This window comes from Canis lupus, chromosome 1 (genome assembly GCF_048164855.1).
Source record: "Canis lupus baileyi chromosome 1, mCanLup2.hap1, whole genome shotgun sequence".
Classification (NCBI taxonomy): Eukaryota; Metazoa; Chordata; class Mammalia; order Carnivora; family Canidae; genus Canis; species Canis lupus.
Genome location: NC_132838.1, coordinates 43782718 through 43805352, shown reverse-complemented (window position 1 = coordinate 43805352; position 22635 = coordinate 43782718). Strand labels below are relative to the sequence as shown.

The window sequence follows — 22635 nt, the reverse complement described above, 5'->3', positions numbered from 1 at the left end:
TGGTTGTTGCCAGAGGTGGGGGTATGGTGAAATGGGTGGTGGTCAAAAGATACAAACTTCCAGTTATAAAATAAATATGTGGGACGCCTGGGTGGCTTAGTGGTTTAGCACCTGACCCTGGCTCAGGGCGTGATCTGCTGTCTCAGGATCAAGTCCCACATCAGGCTCTCTGTCTGGAGCCTGCTTCTCCCTCTGCCTACGTCTCTGCCTTTCTCTCTCTGTGTCTTTCATGAATAAATAAATGAAATATTTTATAAATAAATAAATATGTTCTGAGGATGTAATGTACAGTATGGTGACTAGAGCTGATAATACTGAATTGTATATTTGAAAATTACAAGAGAGTAGATCTTAAAAGTTTTCATCACAAGAAAAAAGAATTTGTAACTATGTGTGGTAATGGATGTTAACTATACTTGTGGTGATCATTTTGGAAAATATACTTATATTGAATCATTATACTGTTATACCTAAAACAAGTATAATGTTACATGTCAACCGTATCTCAGGAAAAAGCTTATTCTCTAAAAAAAGTTAAATAAATAATTCTGGAATTACATGTTCAGTGAAGTAAGAATCTAAATTAATGTTTTGAACAAAAAAGTACTCATTTTCTATATGCATTATTAATTGAAATATCTTGTTCCATTTATTTATAATGTCATTGTTTTTAGTTACATATTTTTATATAAAATAATGTTTGTGTCTCAAGAGCAGATAAAGAATGGTCTAGATTGGGTTAAAATGTTAATGTATATGGTTACTTAATACACTGAATCAAAATTGACATGAGTTTAATTTTATTTCATAATCAACTGAACATTTCAAATTAAACAGATCGACTTAAAAAGTCCTTCATTTTTGCTTTAATTTCACATTTCATACATTGCACAGTATTTATAAGATATTCATTTTGATTGTTCCAAAACTTGGAGAGAGAGGTGATAACAATTCCGCCAGATGGTTAAATTCACCAGAGAACTTCTGCTTCTATTTTCCTAATTTGAGAGATACCAAGCAATTTTTATTCCCAATATAAATTCTAGATTAAAAACTATACACTTTCCTTACTTCTCATATTAAATATTAAGGATGACATACAAGCAAAAGATAACCTTGTTACTAAGTTAATGCTCTTCTGTAATCTTACATGGTTATATGACAATTGCTAAATTTGTTGAAAACCAACTGATAACAAACTGGTTATCCTGTGAGATTTTTTTTTCTTTCTTTCTTTCTTCTTCTCTTTCCTTCTTCCTCACTTCCTTCCTCCCTCCCTCCCTCTTCTTTCTTTCTGGTATATTACATTAGAGAGCATTGATCTATAGACATCATTAAGAATAATTGTCCTTGAAGAACAGTGGAAGATAAATGCTAATAAAAATATTAAAGAAAATGCTATACAGAATCTCTTACTATATGTAGATATTATTACATTCTTGAACCATCTTCAGATACTATTTGCTGTGAGCGCTGCATTGCAGAAGCTAAAATGAGAGTACATTTTTTTCTTCACTAAAATTACAATGTTCAGAGAAACAAATAAACAGCAACATAAGCTAAATAGTCACTATATCAGATATGAACCACAGGCCTTTTGAATAATACTCCAGTGAACTCGTGTCCTTAAATGAAAAAGGGCAGCCATGGGCATTTGGCCACTGAAGCCCTCTGGTACCCATATTTGGGAATGTACCTTTCTTTACAGGGGTGGCTCTTTGTGGAAGCAGACTCCTTAAGTGATTGTCTGCACCAGGACCATATGACATGGTTTCATCATTATACAAAGACTCTTCATAGAATCTGAGATTGAAATTCGTAGGAAGCAAACAAAGGATGATGCCTGATGAGCTGATCCAGGAAGGAGAATTATTCATGGTTATAACATTTATTTCATGACAAACTCTCTCACTACTGACCCCTAGTTGTTTGTGAGTTCCAAGAGAAGGTCCCTAGATAAAGTGCTTTCCTGGTTGCTAGATTTAGATCTAAGAAATAAAATGTATCCCTTAGGAAAATGTAAGCTCAGTGTTAAAGTGTATTGTTAGGTCAATGAATTGGATTTGCTATTGCTGTTTTTCTAACAACATAACTACAACAGTGAAGAAGAGTTCAGTCATTTCAGGAAACTTACGGATTTTGCCTCAGTGGTGTAGATAACTATTCTCAGAAAAGACACAAAGTCTGGGGGAAAAATAAGTGGCAAAACTGAAGTGTTCTATAACACCCACAGAAGTTCCCTTCCTTGCCTTGGTTCTGACTCCTCTCATAAATGAATGCCTTCAAGGAACTTTGAAATCTCTGTTCTGTCATTTTTGTGCTTATATAATCCATTAAAAATTCAGGATTATAAAACAATTCACATCACTCTGAAGAAAGTAAAATTAAGTTTCCTTAAGATAGTTTTTGTTTTGTTTTGTTTTTAAAAAGTGACATAGTGATTTTTTTTCCCCTTTCTAGTCACATTGGACAGTGAATGAGTATTGTAAACCACGAATATCTAAAGTTTTAATTTTAGTCTAATATATATATTGTATCACAGCTGAGTCTTAGATAAGAATCACTGTCTTTAATAACCTTCACGTTGAGTACAAAATACATAAATAGATAACTAATTGGAAAATATTACTATCTTGTGAGACACAAGGAAGGAAAAAATGTATTCAAAGAAATGTGTTTTACACTGTCATGTCCAACTACTTGAGCCTAACTCAGCTTGGAAACTCATTAGCTGTTTGGGCCATGCCCTCAAAATTCCAGTAGGCCTATTTGTAATTTTGTTTCAGTAAAAGGAAGAAACAAATTAAAACCAAAAGCACCCTACTCAGGAATCTGGGAATGCCTTTATAATTGATTCATAGGCAGGTGGGGGCGGTGTGGAAAAGCCCACTCGCAGGCTGTTGCTGGACCAGTGGAAATCTGGCCGGCCCAGGTTGTGTGAGGTGATGGCAGGAAGTGTACTGGAAGAGGGCAGAGTCACCAGCTGACTGTCAGTGTCCACGGGAAGTGGTGGACTTTGCAGGAAGGGATGGAAAGTGGAAGCCCTGAAGCTGGATTTTCTTGGAAAGGAATTTGCTTGTTCCAGGGAAGCTTGTCGCTGGAAGGTGAGGCTGGCCAGGCTGAGGTTGCTCCGCCGCTCACAGCCACTGTGGCGGTAAAATCCAGTTCTGTTGAGGCCGTGGTTATAAGAAGACCTCGATCGCCGGCTCGAGCTCCACTGTGAGATGGGGGCACTGGCTCTTCTCCGAGACAAGCAAACAGACAGAGCCCAGATAAATCCTCCAATTACAAGCACGATTGCAATGGACACTGTGAAGGACGTTATAACATCCTCTGAAACAAGCAAACAAAAATCAAATAGGTAACCGAATTTGTAAATAGGTGTTCAGTTAAAAAACACAGGACAGAGTCCAAATAGTAACTATGGAATACATGATCAATTGAGACAGATTCTGTGTCAGGGAAATAAAAGTGCTAGTTGCATGTGAATATCAGCTGTTATGCTTCCATTTATTAAAGCCAAAGAATATAAAACGGCATTTTTAGCTGTAGCATTTCCTATTGCTTATACTATTTTCTCACTCTAAAGAAAAAGAATAAAAATAAACTTTCTTTTTAAAGGCCATTCTTTAGTTCATAAATTTTTACAAGATTGCAAATATAGTCCAAAGATTATTTCCTTTTGAGCTACAGCAGTAATAATGTGCCAGAAATTGATAAAGGATTTTGCAGTCAAATTGACTGTGCTTTTTCCTCTGTCTGCTTTCATCAACCCCAGTGATGTCTCCCACCTGCAGGCTTCATGATGTCTCACTTCCTGTGCTCATTTTGAGATAGGAAATGCTGAGCTAGAACCATTTGGTGGGCTGACTGATTTATCTTCTATTTCCTGAGCTCCTGGACCACCGGTTCCAGTTCATGCTGCTATCATGCCCCTCATTGTGATAATGAAATTTTTATCCTCTGAATCCATAGAATCTCTGCTATGCATCAGTATCAATTCACAGAACTTGTATTTGTTCGGATTTCCTGTTCAGGGGGCCGGGGAGTTGTTTTCCCAAAATGGAAATTCTACCTTATTGCCTCTTGTGAACTGAAAACATATTTTTGAATAAAGCTGCATAGCAGAGCCCCTGCCCTGGATGTAAAGACACGCTGGATATTAGAAGACTCTCCAGCCTTATCACCCACCACATTTGCCCGCCTTCCACTCCGTAATCTAACCCATGAGTCATGTTGACCTTCGCACTATCCCAAAGCTTGTCTTCTTCTCTGAAGCTCTGTGATTTTTTTTAAACCTATTTTTCTTTATATCTGGACAAATTTTTAAATCTCTGTCAGAAAAACCTATTCTTCAAGATTCATTTCAAGTACCACTTTTTGGATAGACTCGTAAGTTTCATAAACAAAGATTAGTTAAGGCTAAGTAAAAACATAGGCTATCTTATCTAATTGCTCATCTAGGGATTCTGTACTGAGAGGGCCATGGACTGGAAATTAGCTAAGTGGGGTTTGGAGATTTTGAAAACAAGAGAAGGGCTTTGAGGTTCCTCCCATTGAGACATACAGTCTATTTCCCAACCCTCAAAACTGGGATGGCTTCACACCTGGCTTTGACCAAAAAGATGGGATGGAAATGAAGCTGTGCCAAATGAGGCCTAAACTTTAAGAGATCTCTGAGCTTCTACCTCTGCTGCTCCCAAAAGCCTTGTAACCACTAGCCTCTGAACAAATGCATCCTACTGGTTGACGAGTTTGGACTAGTTACCCCTATTGCTCTGACCAAGAGCCTGCTACCTCCAAACACATGAATGGCGTCATCCTAGATAATTCAGATGTTCATCAACCTAACTGATTGTGACACAAGAGGGAAGGCAGCAAAAAAAAAAAAAAAAAAAAGAAAAAAGAAAAAAAAATCTATTAAGCTGATCCCAGCCTAGACTCCTGATCCACAGAATTATAAGCTAAATAAATGGTATTTTTAAGCTGCTATGTTTTGGGGTGGATTGTTAAATAGAAAAAGCCGACCAGTGCAGCATTCTCAACTCAGCTTTATCCCTAACATTTTGTGTGATCTTTAGAAATCTGTTTGGACTCATTATTTTTTAAATGAAAGAGTTAGATTTTATGATTACTAAGGTTTTTTTTCAGTTTATTGTTGTAATCTATGATAATACATAGAAAATCTATAATGCAGAAATAGCAAAATAAACCAATGTTAACAGATACATAAGAATAATTATTGTTCTTTAATTTTAGGATATATTTAGTGTTCTTCCACCTTATGTTGTTACATTTATCTCCTTTGTCAAGACTGTATGTTTTGTTCTACTTTCACAAATACCTTCACAAATACTTCTATTAAAATCCTCTAAAACAGTGGTTTATATTAAATCTAAACAGTAAATTCTTATAATAGGAAGATGACTTCTAAATTACAACGCAATTTAGAACAGCTCTGCTAAACCAAGTATTGTTCTTCCAAAATGTGTCTCATAAAAATAATATTGACTCATAGCCTTAAAATGTAACCTCTTGAGACAGAGATTTCAGAGAGTTAGGCTTTATCTGAAAAAAGCAAATAAATAATAAATATAGTCAGAAACTAAAATCAGACCTATCGATTATATAGTAACATTCAAAATTAACTATTAGTGCCCCAAATGTTTGGAAACTAAAAAGGAAGTTACACTAATTCTGGGTTGCCACAGCACTGTCAAGCCGTAAATCAGGATTTCTCAACATTTCTTCCAAAAACCAATAGAGAACAAGTTGCACAAATAAAACTATGCAAAACCCAGACCTCAGAAGACAGAGAACATGTAAATTTCAAGGTACCTAGAAAGTAAAACAGATACCAATACATTCCCAAACTTCTACCTCAAGTCTTGGAGATGAAGGACAATTCCAGAAAAAGTGTGAAAATAATGAAAAGGTATCCTGTTCTCTGAGGGCACCGACTATTGTAAAGGGTCTTAAAACATGCAGGCAGGAATGTGAGGAGGCAGGCTTGGGAAGTAATTTTTCCCTGAGGAAGAAGAGGGTAAATTGTGTAGTCAAAAGATCTCATCTTATAGGATTCCATTTACAGGAAATGTCCAGGATGGGGAAAACTATGGAGTTAGCAAGCAGATTAGTTATTGCCTAGGGCTGATGGGCAGGATGGAAAGGAATGGGAGGGGTTGCTAATGGTCACAGGTTTCTTTTTGAAGGGCAGAGTATTCTCAAATTAGATGATGTGATGGTCACATAACTCCGTGTCTATAACAAAACCATTTAATTGTACCCTTCAAGTGGAGGAATTATGAGATGCAAATTATATCTCAAACAAGCTGTTAAAAACAGAAAAGAAAAAAAAAACAGAAAAGAAAGAAAGAGGAGAGGTGCTTTTTGGACACCAGACAATGAGGAAGAGAAGAGGGAAGAAGGGAGGGAAAATTTAAGATCTTTCAAGAGAAAAATAAATTTAAAAACAAAAGGATATAATTCCTCCCCACCTCCATCCTCCAAAAATAAAAATCCACCAATCAAAATGCCACACCTTGCTATATGGAGGAAAGAAGGAAACTAGAATGAGTCCTGGGATTCTGGCATGAGCAGGCAAGGGTGGATACTCCTATTATTCATCCAAACTGGGGAGAAAGGCAAGACTGGAACTAGGGGAAGCTGATATTAGGAAGATGCAGAACTGAGTGCCCCTGAGGTACTCTTTGGAATCGAGATTACATAAATATGGAACTTAAAAAGAAGCAGCATTTGGAATCTCCATGCTACAAAAGATTTGCAGCCATCCATGGAAAGCGCTTTGACTAAAAGTAAGACTGTTTGTACAAGGGAGTTGAAAATAGGCTTCCAGGAAACTCAGTTTAACAGGTGGCAGAAAAAAAACAAGGAAACAAAGAAGGATTAATTTGCCCCAGAAACACTTCATCTATTCATTTGTTTAATGTATAAAGCACCCACTAGAAACCTAGTAATGCTAAGTTTGTAGGCAACAATGAAGAAAAAGGCCTTAGCCCTGGTGGAGTTTACATTCTATAAGACTTCAATTAAGGTAAGAAAAATGTCCTTTAAGCCTGGCAATGAAGAGGCCATTGGCTACTTTGCCCTGAGTAGATTGAGGTCAGATGATGGAAAGTTACAGGTGCCCCTTGAGAAAGGTTCAGTCTCTATCATGAACAAGAGAGAGCACAAAAGAGGCTTGAACAAAGTGACCTAATAGGAAAGACAGCATATAGAGCTAGTAGTGATGAATGAAATAGACCAAGGCCCAGAGCAGGGAAGATAACATAACGAGTCTGGACATGCCTGCCATGATTCAGATATGCAACAATAGTAATGACTTAGTCTGGGAAGCAATAGTAAAAATAGGAAAGAAAAAACTTGATCATGAGAGACACAAAGTAAAAAAAAATCTAAAAATTATTCCAAAGTATGATACCTTATAATATAGTAGAAATAAGACATGGGGGGAGTGGAGCTTTTGTTCCTAAGATCTCAATTATAATGTTATATTCTAGCAATAATTTATTTTTTTTAAGATATATTTATTTACTCATGAGCAACACAGAGAGAGGCAGAGACACAGACAGAAGAAGAAGCAGGCTGTTTGCAGGGAGCCGAATGTGGGACTGGATCCCGGATCCCAAGATCACACCCTGAGCCAAAGGCAGATGCTCAACCACTGAGCCACCCAGGTATCCCACTGGCAGTAACTTAATAATCAGATTAAGTCATAATGTTTTAGGAAAGGTTAAGTGTCATGCTCACTTTACTCTTTTATGTAAGTTTATGAGACAATAGATTTGCTCAAATTTTTATTTGTATCATAATCATTAACATTAAATTTCCTTTAAGTTTTGGTCACTTGTAATGGCTATATAAATTCTCTACTTCCCTAAAAAATGTTTTAATTGCTCTAGAAAATAAATAAAAACTATAAACAATTCAAAAACTGCATAGAACTAAGTCTTTAGTCTTTTCAAATAAGTCCAGGCAGTTTACTGAATTTGGTACTTTGGTTTTAAAAAAATGCTAATTTTTCCTTATTTCAGAGTATTTTTGGCAATCTTTGTTTTGGTGAGATGTATTGCATATAAATTGAATAATTTATTATTATATGTTATTAGAGAGATCAGTCATCCCTAGACAAGTTTATTTATAATTTATTTTTTTTTAATTTTTATTTATTTATGATAGTCACAGAGAGAGAGAGAGAGGCAGAGACACAGGCAGAGGGAGAAGCAGGCTCCATGCACCGGGAGCCTGATGTGGGATTCGATCCCGGGTCTCCAGGATCGCGCCCCGGGCCAAAGGCAGGCGCCAAACCGCTGCGCCACCCAGGGATCCCTATTTATAATTTATACTCCAGAGAATCCATGAGTTAATTATGAGAAACACTTTAATCAAAGAATCTGAACAAAATCACTCAGAAATGCTGTCTTCTTGTTTAGAATAATGAATGAAAGATGTACTCCTGTTCATCTAGATGTTGTACTTTTGAATAGGAAAACAGTGCATCAGGTAGAGACCTAGTAGGTGAACTACAAGCTCCTTCTAAATTTGAAGTTCTGTTACTCCACCCCAGAAAGTTATCACTAAAGCTTTAGGAAGCTTTTGACATTTTGGGAAATATGACATTAAAAAAATGCAACTTTATTTTTATTTCATTATTTTGTAAAACACTATAGCATCTTTCTAATTAAATTAATTTAGTTTATAGGTTGCAGGCACTGTTTTTTTTTATATATCATATCACTTGATTCTCAAGTAACCTTATAAGGGAAACAGATTATTTTTTAGGTGTGTTGTAAGAAAAGTTAATCTAAAATGAAAGTGAATAATGTAAAATTCACAAAAAATTATCAATTTAATACCAGATTTTTAAAAAAGATAGATTTATTTATTTATTTATTTATTTATTTATTTATTTATTTATTTATGAGAGAGAGAGAGCATGAGCAGGGGACAGGGACAGAAGGATAAGCCAACTCCTCACTGAGCAGGAAGCCCAACATGGGGCTTGATCCCAGGACCCTGAGATCATGACCTGAGCCAGAAGTCAGCTGCATAGCTGACTGAGCCACCCCCAATTTGGTAGCCTGTTACAAACAGAAATACTTGGGGAAATTGTGCTAAAGCAGTATTATGCATCTATACATGTAGTCTCCTGGATCAACAGCCTCTACTGGAGAATTTTAAATATTAACAACTTCAGATATAGAATTATAGATAAGGGATTTCAGCTAAAACCAACTCTTAAAAATGCCTTGGCTTAGAATCCTCATTTTATTGATATTGAAACAGTGTCTGAGGTTTATGTAGTAGAACTAATCCTTGGTTTATTTTAATAATTGAATAATGACAGCTAGCACTGTCAGGGGACTATTGCTTTTACTCATGTATGACGTAGACTGAGAAGACAAATACTCAAATTTGCAAAAGTATATGCCCCTGCCTTTCTGAATAAGCCCATGCAGGCACTATCATCTGATTGAGGATTCTAAACAGCTCAGAATATAATCAGGCAATGGGTGATATATTCAGGGGTTCTTAGGCATGGTCATGTTTGTACCCTTTAAACTCTCTATTGCTGTCTATCCTGACAAATAAAATGTTTCCAATGGTTTATTTGTATTGAAAAATAGCATGAGGTTCAATTTCAAGAAAAAAATCAGAAACTTAAAATATAGAGTTAAGGGAAAATAATATTTTGTCTATGAAATTGATTAAGAAAATTAGCAAAGTCAACCAAAATATATGGAGTAAGAAATGGATTTATGTGCCAGATGATTGTTTGATTTCCAAAATATATCATTCTGATATAAGAAAAAAAAAGGGTAACAGGGACATCTGGGTGGCTCAGTGGTTGAACATCTGCCCTTGGCTTAGGTTGTGATCCCAAGGTTCTGGGATTGAGTCTCATGTTGGGCTCTCTGCATGGAACCTGCTTCTCCCTCTGCCTATATCTCTGCCTCTCTCTCTGTGTCTCTCATGAATAAATAAATAAAAATATTTTTGAAAAAAAGAAAGAAAGAAAGAAGAAATAAAGAAAAAGAAGAAAAAAGAAAGAAAGAAAGAAAGAAAGAAAGAAAGAAAGAAAGAAAGAAAGAAAGAAAGGAGAAAGAAAACAAGGGTAACATCCAAACTCGAGTAGATCAGTTGGTAAAAAATATGTTCAATAATAAAAAATCTTCTTATATGAAAAATTTCAGTTTTGTGGGTAAAAAGATTATTTTGGTGGCACTAAAATTAGAACAATATTTCTAGGACAGCAGTTTGACAAATCTATCTTAAATGACTATTATTTATGGCTTTATAATATTTCTATAATATTTTTGATATTATAATATTAAATATAATATTTGACATGGAGCTATCATATGTGCCTGAAATTTAGGCAGAATAGGTAATAATGACTCAAAATACCATATTTCTATTATAAACAGAAGACTACATATGGTTATAGAGATATCTGAAAAAGATTAAATAATACATTTTAAATATACATGAGAATCATGAGAATAATATATATACATTAGTAACAAACTAGTTACATTTTGAATGAATATAAAGGAAGATAAGATGGAGCTTACAGAAGTTATAAAAATGACATTTAAAAAGCATACTGCTTTTGATATGGATTTACTTAATTTTCTTTGGTAAAAAAGCTTATTATCTATCTTGTTAAGCTCCCTTAAATCAAGAATGCAAAAACAAGTGTACAAATGAAGAAAAGCAGTTAGAAAGAAATGTATTTATATTTTTTAAAATTTTTTATTCAGATTTAATTAACATATAATGGTATATTCGTTTCAGATGTATAATATAAAGATTTAACAGTTCTGTACATTTCTCGGTCCTCATCAAGGTAGGTGTCCTCTTTAATACCCTTTATCTATTCGAGCCATAATTATAGTATAGCTTGTTCCAGAATCGTCTTCCATAGTGATTTTATTTAACTGTAGTTAATGATTTTTCTGAATCAAACTAGAAACCAGAAAATATATAATGAAACAGAATCTATTGGCCATACATCTTTAAATTTTCATATATATAATTTCATTGTGACAGATTTTTTATAAGAAATTTTGGAAGACTTTTTTTTAGATGCACTATTTTAAAATTGTCCCCAAAAAAATACATTGGCACAGATAGTTCTTTTTAAAGGACAGTTTGCGTTTTTATTTATCAACAATCTTAGGGGAGGAAAAATGTGCTGTAATTTTATTTATATAATAAAATATGATGCAACTTTTGAGACCAAATGATTATGCTTAAAAATGCAGATCTCCCTTTGAAGGCAAAAGGAACAAATTCTAACAACAATAAGGTAAGGCGTATAAATTAGGTATCCTTATCATGATTTATAATGTATGTCTGTACAACTAACAAGGGGTTGGTACATAAATCCTCAATGAATAATAACTATTTCTACTAATAGTTGTATAACCTACCCAAATCATTTGACTCCTCCACCTAATATTTATGGCCACTATGTGTCTTTCAGTTTGAAGATTCTAATATTGAATCTGGTTTTCCGTACATCTAATCAATGCTTCATAGTATTAAAATTTAGTAGAGGTCACCATCTAGTGGCCTTTTGTTAAACTGTTCCAATATCTGAAAAGCGATTTTATCAGTGTCAACATAATGGAACATGAATCAATTCATAGAATCCTTTGCAATTATACGAATCAGAAGCTCAGCTAATGCCAAAGCAAGCTATTCTGTTCTTAGTACCCTGAAGTACATAGGAGGATGGTTCATGCAATAAGAATTTGACAAAGATATTTTTGGAGAGAATAACATCTAGGGCACAGAAAACTCGACTAGTTATAATAAAGTAAACAAAGAGTAAATATTTTCTATGTGTAGCTTATCTGCCAGAAAATACCATTTGTTTTTTTTTCTACAACATGTGCAGAATTCAACTTTTCCTATCTACTCTGCTGCCTCCCTAGTCCAAGTGACCCCTACCTATGAGCTGAAGTATTCAGACCCTCTACCTGGTCTTCCTGCTTTTGCCACTCCCCAACAACACTCTAATCTCAATACAGTAGCCAGACTGAACCTCTGAAAATGTAAGTCAGATCTAACCTCTCTACTTCTCCCAGAGCAAAAGCAAACTCCTAAAAATGTTCTTAAAGTTCCAACTTGACCTGTTCCCAATTATCTATGCTCATTTTTACTCTTCCTCTGTCTTAGCTCCATCCCACCATTTCTTAAACACACTGGATATGCTCCTGACTTAGGGATTTGCATGAGTTGTAGCCTATTCCTGAAATTCTTTCCCTAGCTATCCCATGGCTAACTTCAGGTTTTCACTCATATATCACTTTCTTATTTAGGCCTACCCTGATCACCCTATTGAAAATTTCATCTTGTCCCACTTCTAATGCCTAACCAACACCCGTGGTTTTCCTTTTCCTTCCAGAGTAACGGAAACTAGACTCATTAATTTATACTATTTTTAACAGTAAATAAGATGCATAAGTGTTTAGGCTATATAAGTGTCATTAGAAATGAAAGACAACTTGTATCTAGAATGGTTGGAAAAAGCTTGATGAGGGGCATCTGGGTGGCTCAGTTAGTTGAGTGTCAGCCTTTGGCTTGGGTCTTGATCCTGGGGTGCCAGAATTGAGCCCTGCATTGGGCTCCCTGCTCAGCAGGGAGCCTGCTTCTCCCTCTCCCTCTGCCCCTCACCATGTTCATGCTCTTGCTCTCTCTCTCTCAAATAAACAAACAAAATCTTAAAAAAAAAAAGAAAGAAAATAAATAAAAAGCTTGATGAAAGAAATGAGATTTGAATTGTCTTCTGTGCATGGCTATGGCTCAAATAAACAAGAGCCTGGGAGATTTGTACATAGTTTTGACTAAGGGCATAGAGCATAAGCCATATTCTGAATATATTTAGTTAACAATATTGCTAGAGTATAAAGTAAGTTTGAAAGGAAGAGGGTAGCATACTTTATTTTTTTTTTTGTATGTGATGAATTAGCCCATAGAAAAACACTGAGAAAAAAAAAAAAAGAAAACACTGAGAATAATTAAAAGATAAATATTAAAAATATTTTTTAAAAATCTGTTTGAAGCCATCAAAGACCTGCCAAGACTGCTACCTCAAAATAACAAAGTACAGGAGAAGAAAAATCTCACGTGACAATAATCTTTAAAGAGAGGCAAAAAATCTGAGTAGAATTCTGTGCAATTTAAGTAGTCTTGGAAACAAAAATTGCAGTTAAGAACTACCAAGGAAAATGGACTCTGGGAATATCCTAGACACTTAGTAGGGCCCTTGAAGGCCTATTCCCTAACAGTAAGAGCAAACAGGAGAAAGAGAAGACCTCACAAAGATAGAAATGTAGGTACACATCAGATCAGATTCGATTAAGATGAAATGACCCCAACTAACTCCAGAAGAAAAATTAATCCTTTCTAGAAAAAGATAACCTTACTCAGAGTCTTAAATTGTTTCTACAATGCCCAAAACAATATTGAGCATAAATAATACATTACAATTATTCCAAGTGACAAGATCAGATGAACAAAAACCAAGAGAACAAATATATCATAGAAAAATAACTATAAGTTATCAACATATTACAGTTATCAGGCACAAATATTAAAACAATGAATTAATATGTTAAAATATTTAACAAGTTGAAAAATTTCAAGAATAGGAACCTATAAAAATAATCAAAAATACTTAATTAAAGTTAGAAGATATTTTAACTAAATTATATTAGAAATATGAAATATCAAAACACTTAAAATGCACCTAAAACTGTGTTTAGAGGAAAATGTGTAGCTTTAGAGGCATACATTTAAAAAGAAAAAAGCTGAAAAACCAATGATATAAGCTTCCATATCAAGAAACTAGCAAAAAAAAACAAAAAACAAAAACAAAAACAAAAATAAAAACTAAATCAAACACAAGTAAAATGGAATAGAGTAAATAAGTTTTTTAAAAGTGGAATGTAATGACATAAACAAAAAGAAAAAAAAGAAAGAAACAAAGAGGTAGAATTACCAAAACCAAATGTGGTTTCCATGAAAAAGAAAATCTAATAAAAAGTTGATTAACTATTGATGGGAATGACCAAGATGGGAAGTGGGAAGGGAAGAAGGAGGGAGAGAGAGTATCAAAAATTAAAAAGATGGCATTAGAACAGATTCTATAGGCAGTGAAAACATGAAGATAGGATTCCAAGTTAGCTTTTATGCACTGACCCTTCCAGGTACTAGGACTAAGCACTGGAAACAACACTGCTCTCCGCCTCAAAAAATCCTACCTAAAGGCACTGAATAAATGACAAGAAAAGCAAGCAGTAGGTGAATTTTCTAGTTTTCAAAACTTCTAGCCTGAGGACAGTTTCAGACTGAATTATGTGGGCAGGTAAAATACCAATTGAGAACCTACAGTATTTCCAGTCTAGAGAAACAGAGGACAGAAATTGTGGTAATCAGAGCCACTTAAATGTGAGAGAGAAATTGTAGAAAAAAGAATGCCAAGAGGAGGATCTCAAAATATTATTGATAAACACTTCCTGTATCTATGGCCGACTCCAGAACCACATTGCATGTTTCAAATAGCACAGCTAGAGAAAATAAATAAGTCAACTCAACTAAACTGAGACCTGAATTGCCTTCCAAGAGACAGGCTTTACAGGTTTTTGTGGTTTGAGTTCTACAAAGTTATTTGCCTGTGAGAACAAACTGGAAAAAAAAAAAAAAACAACTCTTCAAGGTAATATAGCAGAATCCAAAGGACCCTTTAAAATGTCCGTGATGCATAAAAGTACTTGACATATGTGGAAACAGGAAAGTATGACCCATTCTCAGGAGAAAAGTTAGTCAACAAAGACATAGCCTAAGATGACCAGATGTTGAACTTAGCAGATAAAATTTGAATGCTTTTTTTTTTAAGATTTTATTTATTTATTCATGAGAGATAGAGAGAGAGAGAGATAAAATTTTAAACTTGTATATTTATGTTCAATGATATGAAGTGTTCATAATGAATGAAAAGTGGGAAATATCAACAGAAAATACAAACTCTAAGAAAGAACCAAATGGAACTAAAGAGAATATCTAAAAAAATTCACTCGATGAATCTAACATTGAATTTAAGATGACAGTGAAAACAGGGGTACCTGGGTGGCTCAGTCGGTCAGGTGTCCGACTATTGATTTTGGCTTGGGTCATGATCAGGGTCATGAGATTGAATACCACACTGGGCTTTGTGCTCAGTGGGAAGTCTCCTTGAGACTCTCTGTCTCTCTCTGCCCCTCCCACTGCTTGTGCTCACATGCTCTCTCTCTCTCTCAAAATAAATAAAATCTTTTTTAAAAAGATGACAGTGAAAAGAGTAAACTTAAAGATAAATTAATGTAATTATCCAATTTGAAAAACAGAAAAAATAATAATTGGTGGACGGGAACAGAGCCTTGGGGAATTATGAAACAGTATAAAAATATTTAATATATGTGTAATTACACATACACATAGTACCAAAAGCAAAGGAAAGAGAGAATGGAGATAAAAATTATTTGAAGAAATAAGGCTGAAATTTTTCAAAATTAGTGAAAGAAATTAATTTACAGATTCAAGAGTCTCAGAAATACCAAGCAGGAAATACATAAAGAACCATGTATAGGCACATCATAATCAAACAGCTAAAGATCAATGATAAACTGAAATTAGCCAAATAAAAATAACAATGTAATAATGACATATTACACTCAGAAAAACTCATTATTTGAATACTAATCTCCAGGAAGATAGAATCATATTTCAAAGTAATTTAAAAACCAATTGACCCAGAATTGCATATCCTGAAAATTATCTTTTAAGAATAATAGTGAAATAAAGAATCTTTCAGGTGTAGGAGAAAAATTCATCACCAGAAGATCTACATTAAAAGCTTTGCTCAAGGAAATCTTTAGATTGATGGGGAATAATACCAGATAAAAGACTTAGATCTTGAGGAAGAAATAAAAAAGCATCAGAAATAGTAACAGTGTAAACATAAAAGACTATTTTCTTTCAATTCATTTAAAATAAACACACACAGTACATAGGTGATATCAAGGTGAATAGATTAGACTTGAAAATTTTTAAACCTGCTCAGCAAAAGACAGGTAAAAAAATAAATAAGCAAACCACAGGCAGGTAGAAACATTACAAATATATATCTGACAAGTGATTTGTGACTAGAATATACAAAGGAATAATGAAAAAACATATCAACAAGAGACTTTCAGAAGAATATTTGCCACAGTTTTATTCTTAATAGCCAAAAGAGTAAATACTGTATGATTTCATTTATATGAAGTTCTAGAACAAGCAAAGCTAATCTGTTCTAGAAAAAAAATAATAAAGGTTTCCTCTGGGGATGGTGTAGATAGAAATTGACTGGCATGTGAAATTAGAGAACTTCTGGGGTTGGTGATAATATTTACTGTGATTGGGGTTTGAGTTTTTCAGGTGTGTACATGTTGGCAAAATTCAACATATGTTGAGTTATGGTCTGTGCACTCCATTATTATTTATTTTACACATTTCATTGTAGGTAAATTTGATGTTAAAAGAAAAAAAAACAAAAAATATTGAATTCTGATTAATGATATACATGCTGAAGTAATTTAATTAAGAGGAGGTACACTGATGTCCTCAATCTGCTTTGAAATGTAAGCTAATAGATTGGTGAATAAAATAAGTATTGTAAAAATGTCAATGATGGAATCTAACTGGTAGATATATGGGTATAAACTATAAAAATCCCTTACATGTTTCTCTAAATTTGAACATTTTCATAATAAAATATTAGAAAAACATATGAAAGAATATCCTGAACAACTGTAAGGCAACATATTTAGAAATTTAAGTGGGAAAAACTTTAGAAAACACAAATTTCCATAATTATTAGAAGAATCAATAGAAAATCTGAATGATCCACTATTGTTAAAGACAGTGGTTCTGTCATTTAAAAGTTTCCTATTAAAAATGCTATAGATAATTACACTGGTAAATTTTCTAAAGCATTTAAATGAAAAACAATGCCAATCTTGCACATATTTTTCCAGGTAATAGAAAAATAGGAAACCCTTCCTAGCTTGTTTTATGAGACCTGCATAAATAACACTGATACCAAATGTGACCAGGCTATCACAAGAAAAGGTTATTATAGGCAAATTTCTCTCTTGAATGTAGATACAGGAGTTCTAAGGTCAGGGTCCTATTAAAGGTTATAGACCTCTAGGCTTATACTTATTGAATCTTATCTCTAATCACAGAGCCCAGTGAGAGATGTATTTTCAAATATTTCTGCATAATTCAGATGCAGCAGGTTTAAAGACAAGCATTTATAAACACTTGTTTTTCAAGCTTTCTAGGTAATGAGTTAAGAGAAATAATTGGTAGGTTGGTAATATGCAATAATGCATATAGGCCCAAAGTTTTAAAACTACAAATTAAAGATATGCATTTGGAATACAATAGTAAAAAAAAAAAAAAAGAAAAAAGAAAAAAAGAAAGAAACACAATAGTATTTGTTTGCTATTTAGCAGATAATATAGAGGACATCATTGGGATTTGTATGTCTAGTCTATAAGTTTACTCTGTCCCCAGTTTCTCTGGAAACTCCCTACTCCCATCTGTAGGGGTTAGACCCCTAAAAGCCATACTTTTACAGTCTGAGGAATAGAATTTTCAGCTACTAACAAGGTTTTCTCTCCCTTGACACTTGACTACTCAATAAATCAATTCACAACCTTTCATCTCTTTGATTACCTTGGAAAGGATTAGTACTGTTAGCTAGCATGCATAGGAAAATAAAAAGTTGATGCTTAGAATTTCTAACTGGACTAAATATATAGAATAGATGAAAACAAATAGATAAAAATCTTGAAAACCAGTTGTTTTACTCTAATCGCTAGATATTTTGAGAAATATGAGTGTTATGCTTTGTTTGTTTATTGGAGTTTCAAAATGCTGAGAGTCTAAAGGACTCAAAAGTATACTTTTTACCTTAATGAACAGTATTGGGAAAAATAAACCAGAGTCTATGAGTCATGTACTTGTCAACATGAACTGCCATACAGCACACCATGGCCTGCATACCTTAAACAACAAACACTTGTTTCTCATCATTCTGGGGGCTAGAAAGTCCAAGACCAAGATGCCAGCATGACCAGGGGCTGGTGAGAGCTTCCTAGCTCACAGGCGACCCTCTTCTTCCTGCTGTGTCATCACTTGACCTTTCCTCAATGTATGCTCCCAAAGATTGGGAGAGAGAGCAATCTCACTTGCTTTTCTTCTCAGGCCACTAAATGTATCATGTAGCCCCCCGTCCTTATGACCTAATCTAAACCTAATTACCTCCCAAAGATCCCATCTTCTACTACCATCCATTGTCCTGGGCATCACAGCTTCAACATATGAATTTGAAGGTGATGAGGGTAATGACACAAACATTCAGGGCATAATAAGTCAGTTATCAAAAGCAGTGCAAAAAGGAGAGGTTTTGGAGAGATAAGAAGACCTAGTGACTAGTAAGGGTTTTGGAGAAGGAATCATCACTCCATCTCTCCCTGGGATGAATTATAGATTGATTAAGGGAATCTCAGAGAAGGTGGTATCTATTCTCAATTTCTTAGGCCAAATGGGGAAGATGACTGGCCCCTCTGAGAACCCTGGGTGTCTAAGGGGCAAAGTAGAAGTGAGGATGGAAGATATTGCTATATCTGGGCCTAGGGCATCTGATAAACAGCTTCACCTCAAAAGCCTTTCACAACTCTAGGATTATGGAAGAGCATTCAATATTGTTCTGTACCACTGAGACAGATGGAAAAGTACCTGAATGAAAGGCAGTAGACCAGAGGGGACATAAAGAAAGGAGAAACTATCCATTAACAAATGTTGCATAGACCATGAGCCAGATTTTATGTAAGAGCCCTCAGTAGAAGAGGAGGGAAAGGGCAATGTTTTAAAAACAGATGAGAAATACGCATCAGTAGATGTCAGCAGAGATCAGAACTTGATCAAGAATCAAATACTCTACTTCCAATACCCTCTATAAGTATATAACTCCCATATACTTTGTGCCCTTTCTAATCTCAGAGAAAAGTCCCTTTCCAATCTCAGTGCCCTTTCCCACCCTGTGCCCTTTCCAATCTCAGAGAAAAGTCTTAAGGAAGAGGAAAATAGGGAGAGCTGAAGTCATAAAATCGAAAATTATTACTTAAATCAGGTCAAACTTTTACACTGACATTCAAAACTTTGCACAAATCTGCCTCAAACCATTCATCTCCACAAATGTGGCTTGTGTGTTTTTGCTTCTGCATGTTGGCTGATAATATTTCTCCTGAACTCCCTGAAATTGTCCAACTATGCTCTATTTGTATCACTCACACTTAACCCATTGACTTATACTTAGTGGATGGTCAGGCAGTGTTTCTGAGTAAACTAATAAATTGAATTGATAGATGAGTCAATGCATTAATAAGTTAACAAAGGGAGAATGAATGACTAAAATGTCCTTCTGAGGATTATCTTTCTTTGAACCTTATATGACTTATAGGAACAGGTAAAGCCTCATTTTTTTTTCTAAGAAAGAAAAATTTGGGGACCATTTTGGCCATTTAAAAAAAAAACTCAACAATCATTGCCTTTTCCCCATGTATTGTCTAGCGTTACTCCATAAGAATATAGGCATATATTTGCATATGTATGGAGACATAATCTCCCCCAAGAGTGTGATCTTCTTGAAGCCAGACATTATAGTTTATGTAAGGATTAAATGAGGTGAATAAATACAAGCTCCTGAACCAGTAACTCCCCCAATTTTCCATGGTACCAGCCAAAAGAAAAAATGCATGGTAAGGCAGGAAACACAACCCAAACTATGTCTTCTTTATGATGCTAAGTACCAAAAAGATAACCAAGTTTAAGGATCTGTGTCTACTGTTTTATGAAGGCAGGATCCAGCAAACTTTTACAGGTTCTAGTTCCTGCTGCTTTGGTGGGGAATGTTCATAGAGAAGGGAAATGCATTACAGAAAGAAAAAGTGAGAAACACAAGGTGGTCTTCAGCTGTGTTGTCAGGCTCAAGCCAATTTTTTTGCTCCCTCTTGCACTGATTACTATAATGCTTGCAGTATAGTAATGAAATGCAAGCTATTATAATTGGTAATAACCTGGTATCATTATCTTATTTTTCAACATTCATTACAGTAAACCAAAAAATGATATCTGGAAAACAACTTTTTATACATCGTAAGTGTGTTAAGTTTGAGAAATTCATATGATTCAATGCATAAGTTTTGCTTTTCTCAACTATTCTATCTTTATTCTCTAAATTCGAAATGTCAAGCAGACAATTGTCTTTGGAGGCAATAGACAACACATTATACTGTACTTTATAAGATTTTCAAAATAATATATTCGTGGAGTCAATGATCAAAATAGATGTCAATTTAGTTACAAAAAAGAAATAAAAACTTAAAAGATCAACATTTATATCTTAGGAAATTTCTACATTTAGTATATTTACATTTAGATTTTTACATTTTATACTTAATATTTTTTATCCTAGAAGAAATAATGTGATCTTTCATATACTTTCCCCAAATCATTCCTAATGTATCTGCTCAACATATTTGTATTGGTTTTGTTAATGCTTATCAATGAACACTCCCCTTCCTGGTTTTCATTATTTCCATCTATTTTCCATTGTATTCACATACTAAGACAAGAAACACTAGCAACTATGTTTGGAACAGTAAGTTCCTTCTCAAGCACAAATTTCTGCACTTAAAACAAAAATCAGTATTTTTAGGATTGGTAAATAGGCTTCAATTAAGCATTCTCTTATTAATTCACATTTATTTTATGATTACTAACTATGTTTTAGTCAGTGGCTGATTTCTTTTACATAAGTAAGCCTGAAATTTAACTTCAAATGGCCTGAAAAAAAATAGAACTGGCTTTTACATATTAATTTTTATGGAAAGAGCTACTCTACTTTTGAATAATTTGTATAGCAATTTTTGTAATGATGAATTTAGTGCAAACACACTCTAGCTATGTTCAGTGTGTTTAGTGCATTCACTTTCTCTATAAATGGGACAGCAAGCAATATTGTAACAAATATATATAATTAAGACTTCCATAATTCTAAGGCTTATTGTGTGTTGGTGTCCACCTGGAATTACTTATTATCAAAGCCATCCTTTACAATATGCAAACATAATTTACTTTCTTCTTATTATTTTTTAATAATTAGATTAGGATGTTCACTAATATCTCTCCTTTCCAGGCCTGAAGCAAACATAAAGGGTTTATGGTTAAAAAAAAAAAAAAAAAGAAGAATGAATGAATGAATTCCCTTCATGCACGTTTGTAGGATGGTGAACAGTTAGGTGAGGTTGTTAGGGATGGTCATCACTGCTACTTATTTTCACTGATAGTTTACAAAGCATCTCCACAAATCACGAAAGTATGAAATCGTGCTCTGAGAAGATTAGAAACTCATTCTGGATCAATAAATAGGGCTATTGATCTCTTCAGAAACTCTATTGTCTCCGTTAAAATTTTTTTTTCCTGAATTTAACTGAAATAGCCTCTTTTATTTTTAAAATTTCCCTGAATCCAAAAATACTTGCCAGTTTTACATCCTGGCCCTTCTTCGCTAGCCCTTGCCTTCTTTAGCCTAGAAGAACTGGTTATTTCAACTTTAGCTCTACCCTGCTATTGATGACTAACTAACTAGTAGTTGTGTCTGAACTCCGCCTAAAAATACTTTTATACTGTTTCTTTTTTCCCATGGTAGGTTTCCTTTTAACGTTTTATGTGATGTTATTTCCAGTGAATCTTTTCTACTAAATTTTTTTCGTCCTCTAACTTCATAAGATTCCTTATTTTAACTGTCATTACACTCTTGAAGTATAGATTTTGTTATTTTGATTCACTTTGGAAATTAAGGAGTATAACATTAACAATTTAAGTTAAAATAGCCTCTGTAACAACTCTTGATTTCATAAAATATCAATTTATAACTTTAAAACACAACTTATTTTTCCAACAAAATCCACATTGTCATATTCTAAACAATTACTTCTATCTTTTTTTTTCTCATGTTTATTCTCATTATTTTCTATTTATATTTTGTACACCAGCCAAAATCTATGCTTGTTGCCCAGATTCTTCTTGAAAGTCTTCATAACCCACTTTCAAGACATTTTACACGAATACACTTATTTTAATAAATCTATGCAAACTTAATCAGTTTATGGTAAACAAAATGTCTCAGAGATTTTCAATGTTTTAGTAAATTTTGCAGTACAATTTCTGCATCCTAACTTTAAATTAAGAACAGTTAAAGAAAATATCTTACCCCAAAAGTTTTCTGGCCATGGACTCCCTAAACTTGTTGTGTTATTAGCCATAATATCCACAAGAAATAGAATAGACAGAAGAAAAAAAGAAAGAAAGAAAAGCCAGTATGTCCAAAAGAAGCACTTTGATTCTATGTCTTTGTGGTTCGGCAAGAGAAAAATAATTTTCACACAACCCCTCATATACTTGTGTTTGCATAAAAGGAAACAAGTGTATCATGTTTCCTGCTTTTATACT

General features: G+C 34.1%; 1 protein-coding gene and 1 long non-coding RNA gene across 2 annotated transcripts; one reads left to right on the top strand and one right to left on the bottom strand.

The window, feature by feature from the left end:
- Positions 1-783: 783 nt before the first annotated feature.
- Positions 784-22597, bottom strand: MYCT1 (MYC target 1). Its single transcript, XM_072828231.1, has 2 exons — positions 22397-22597; positions 784-3333 (listed from the first exon to the last, which is right to left on the bottom strand). The coding sequence occupies exons 1-2, from the start codon at positions 22578-22580 to the stop codon at positions 2825-2827; spliced, it is 693 nt and encodes a 230-aa protein (XP_072684332.1). The 5' UTR covers positions 22581-22597; the 3' UTR covers positions 784-2824.
- On the top strand, positions 7424-11535 carry LOC140616243 (uncharacterized). Its single transcript, XR_012016815.1, has 3 exons — positions 7424-7697; positions 10819-10870; positions 11289-11535. It is a non-coding gene; the product is annotated as an uncharacterized lncRNA (long non-coding RNA).
- Positions 22598-22635: the final 38 nt, after the last annotated feature.

Coding starts and splice junctions, on each gene's coding strand:
- MYCT1 (XM_072828231.1), bottom strand. CDS start 22,580: ATGAGGGGTTGTGTGAAAATTATTTTTCTCTTGCCGAACCACAAAGAC. Junction 3,334..22,396: donor ATGGCCAGAAAACTTTTGGG/GTAAGATATTTT, acceptor TGCTTGTTTCAG/AGGATGTTATAACGTCCTTC.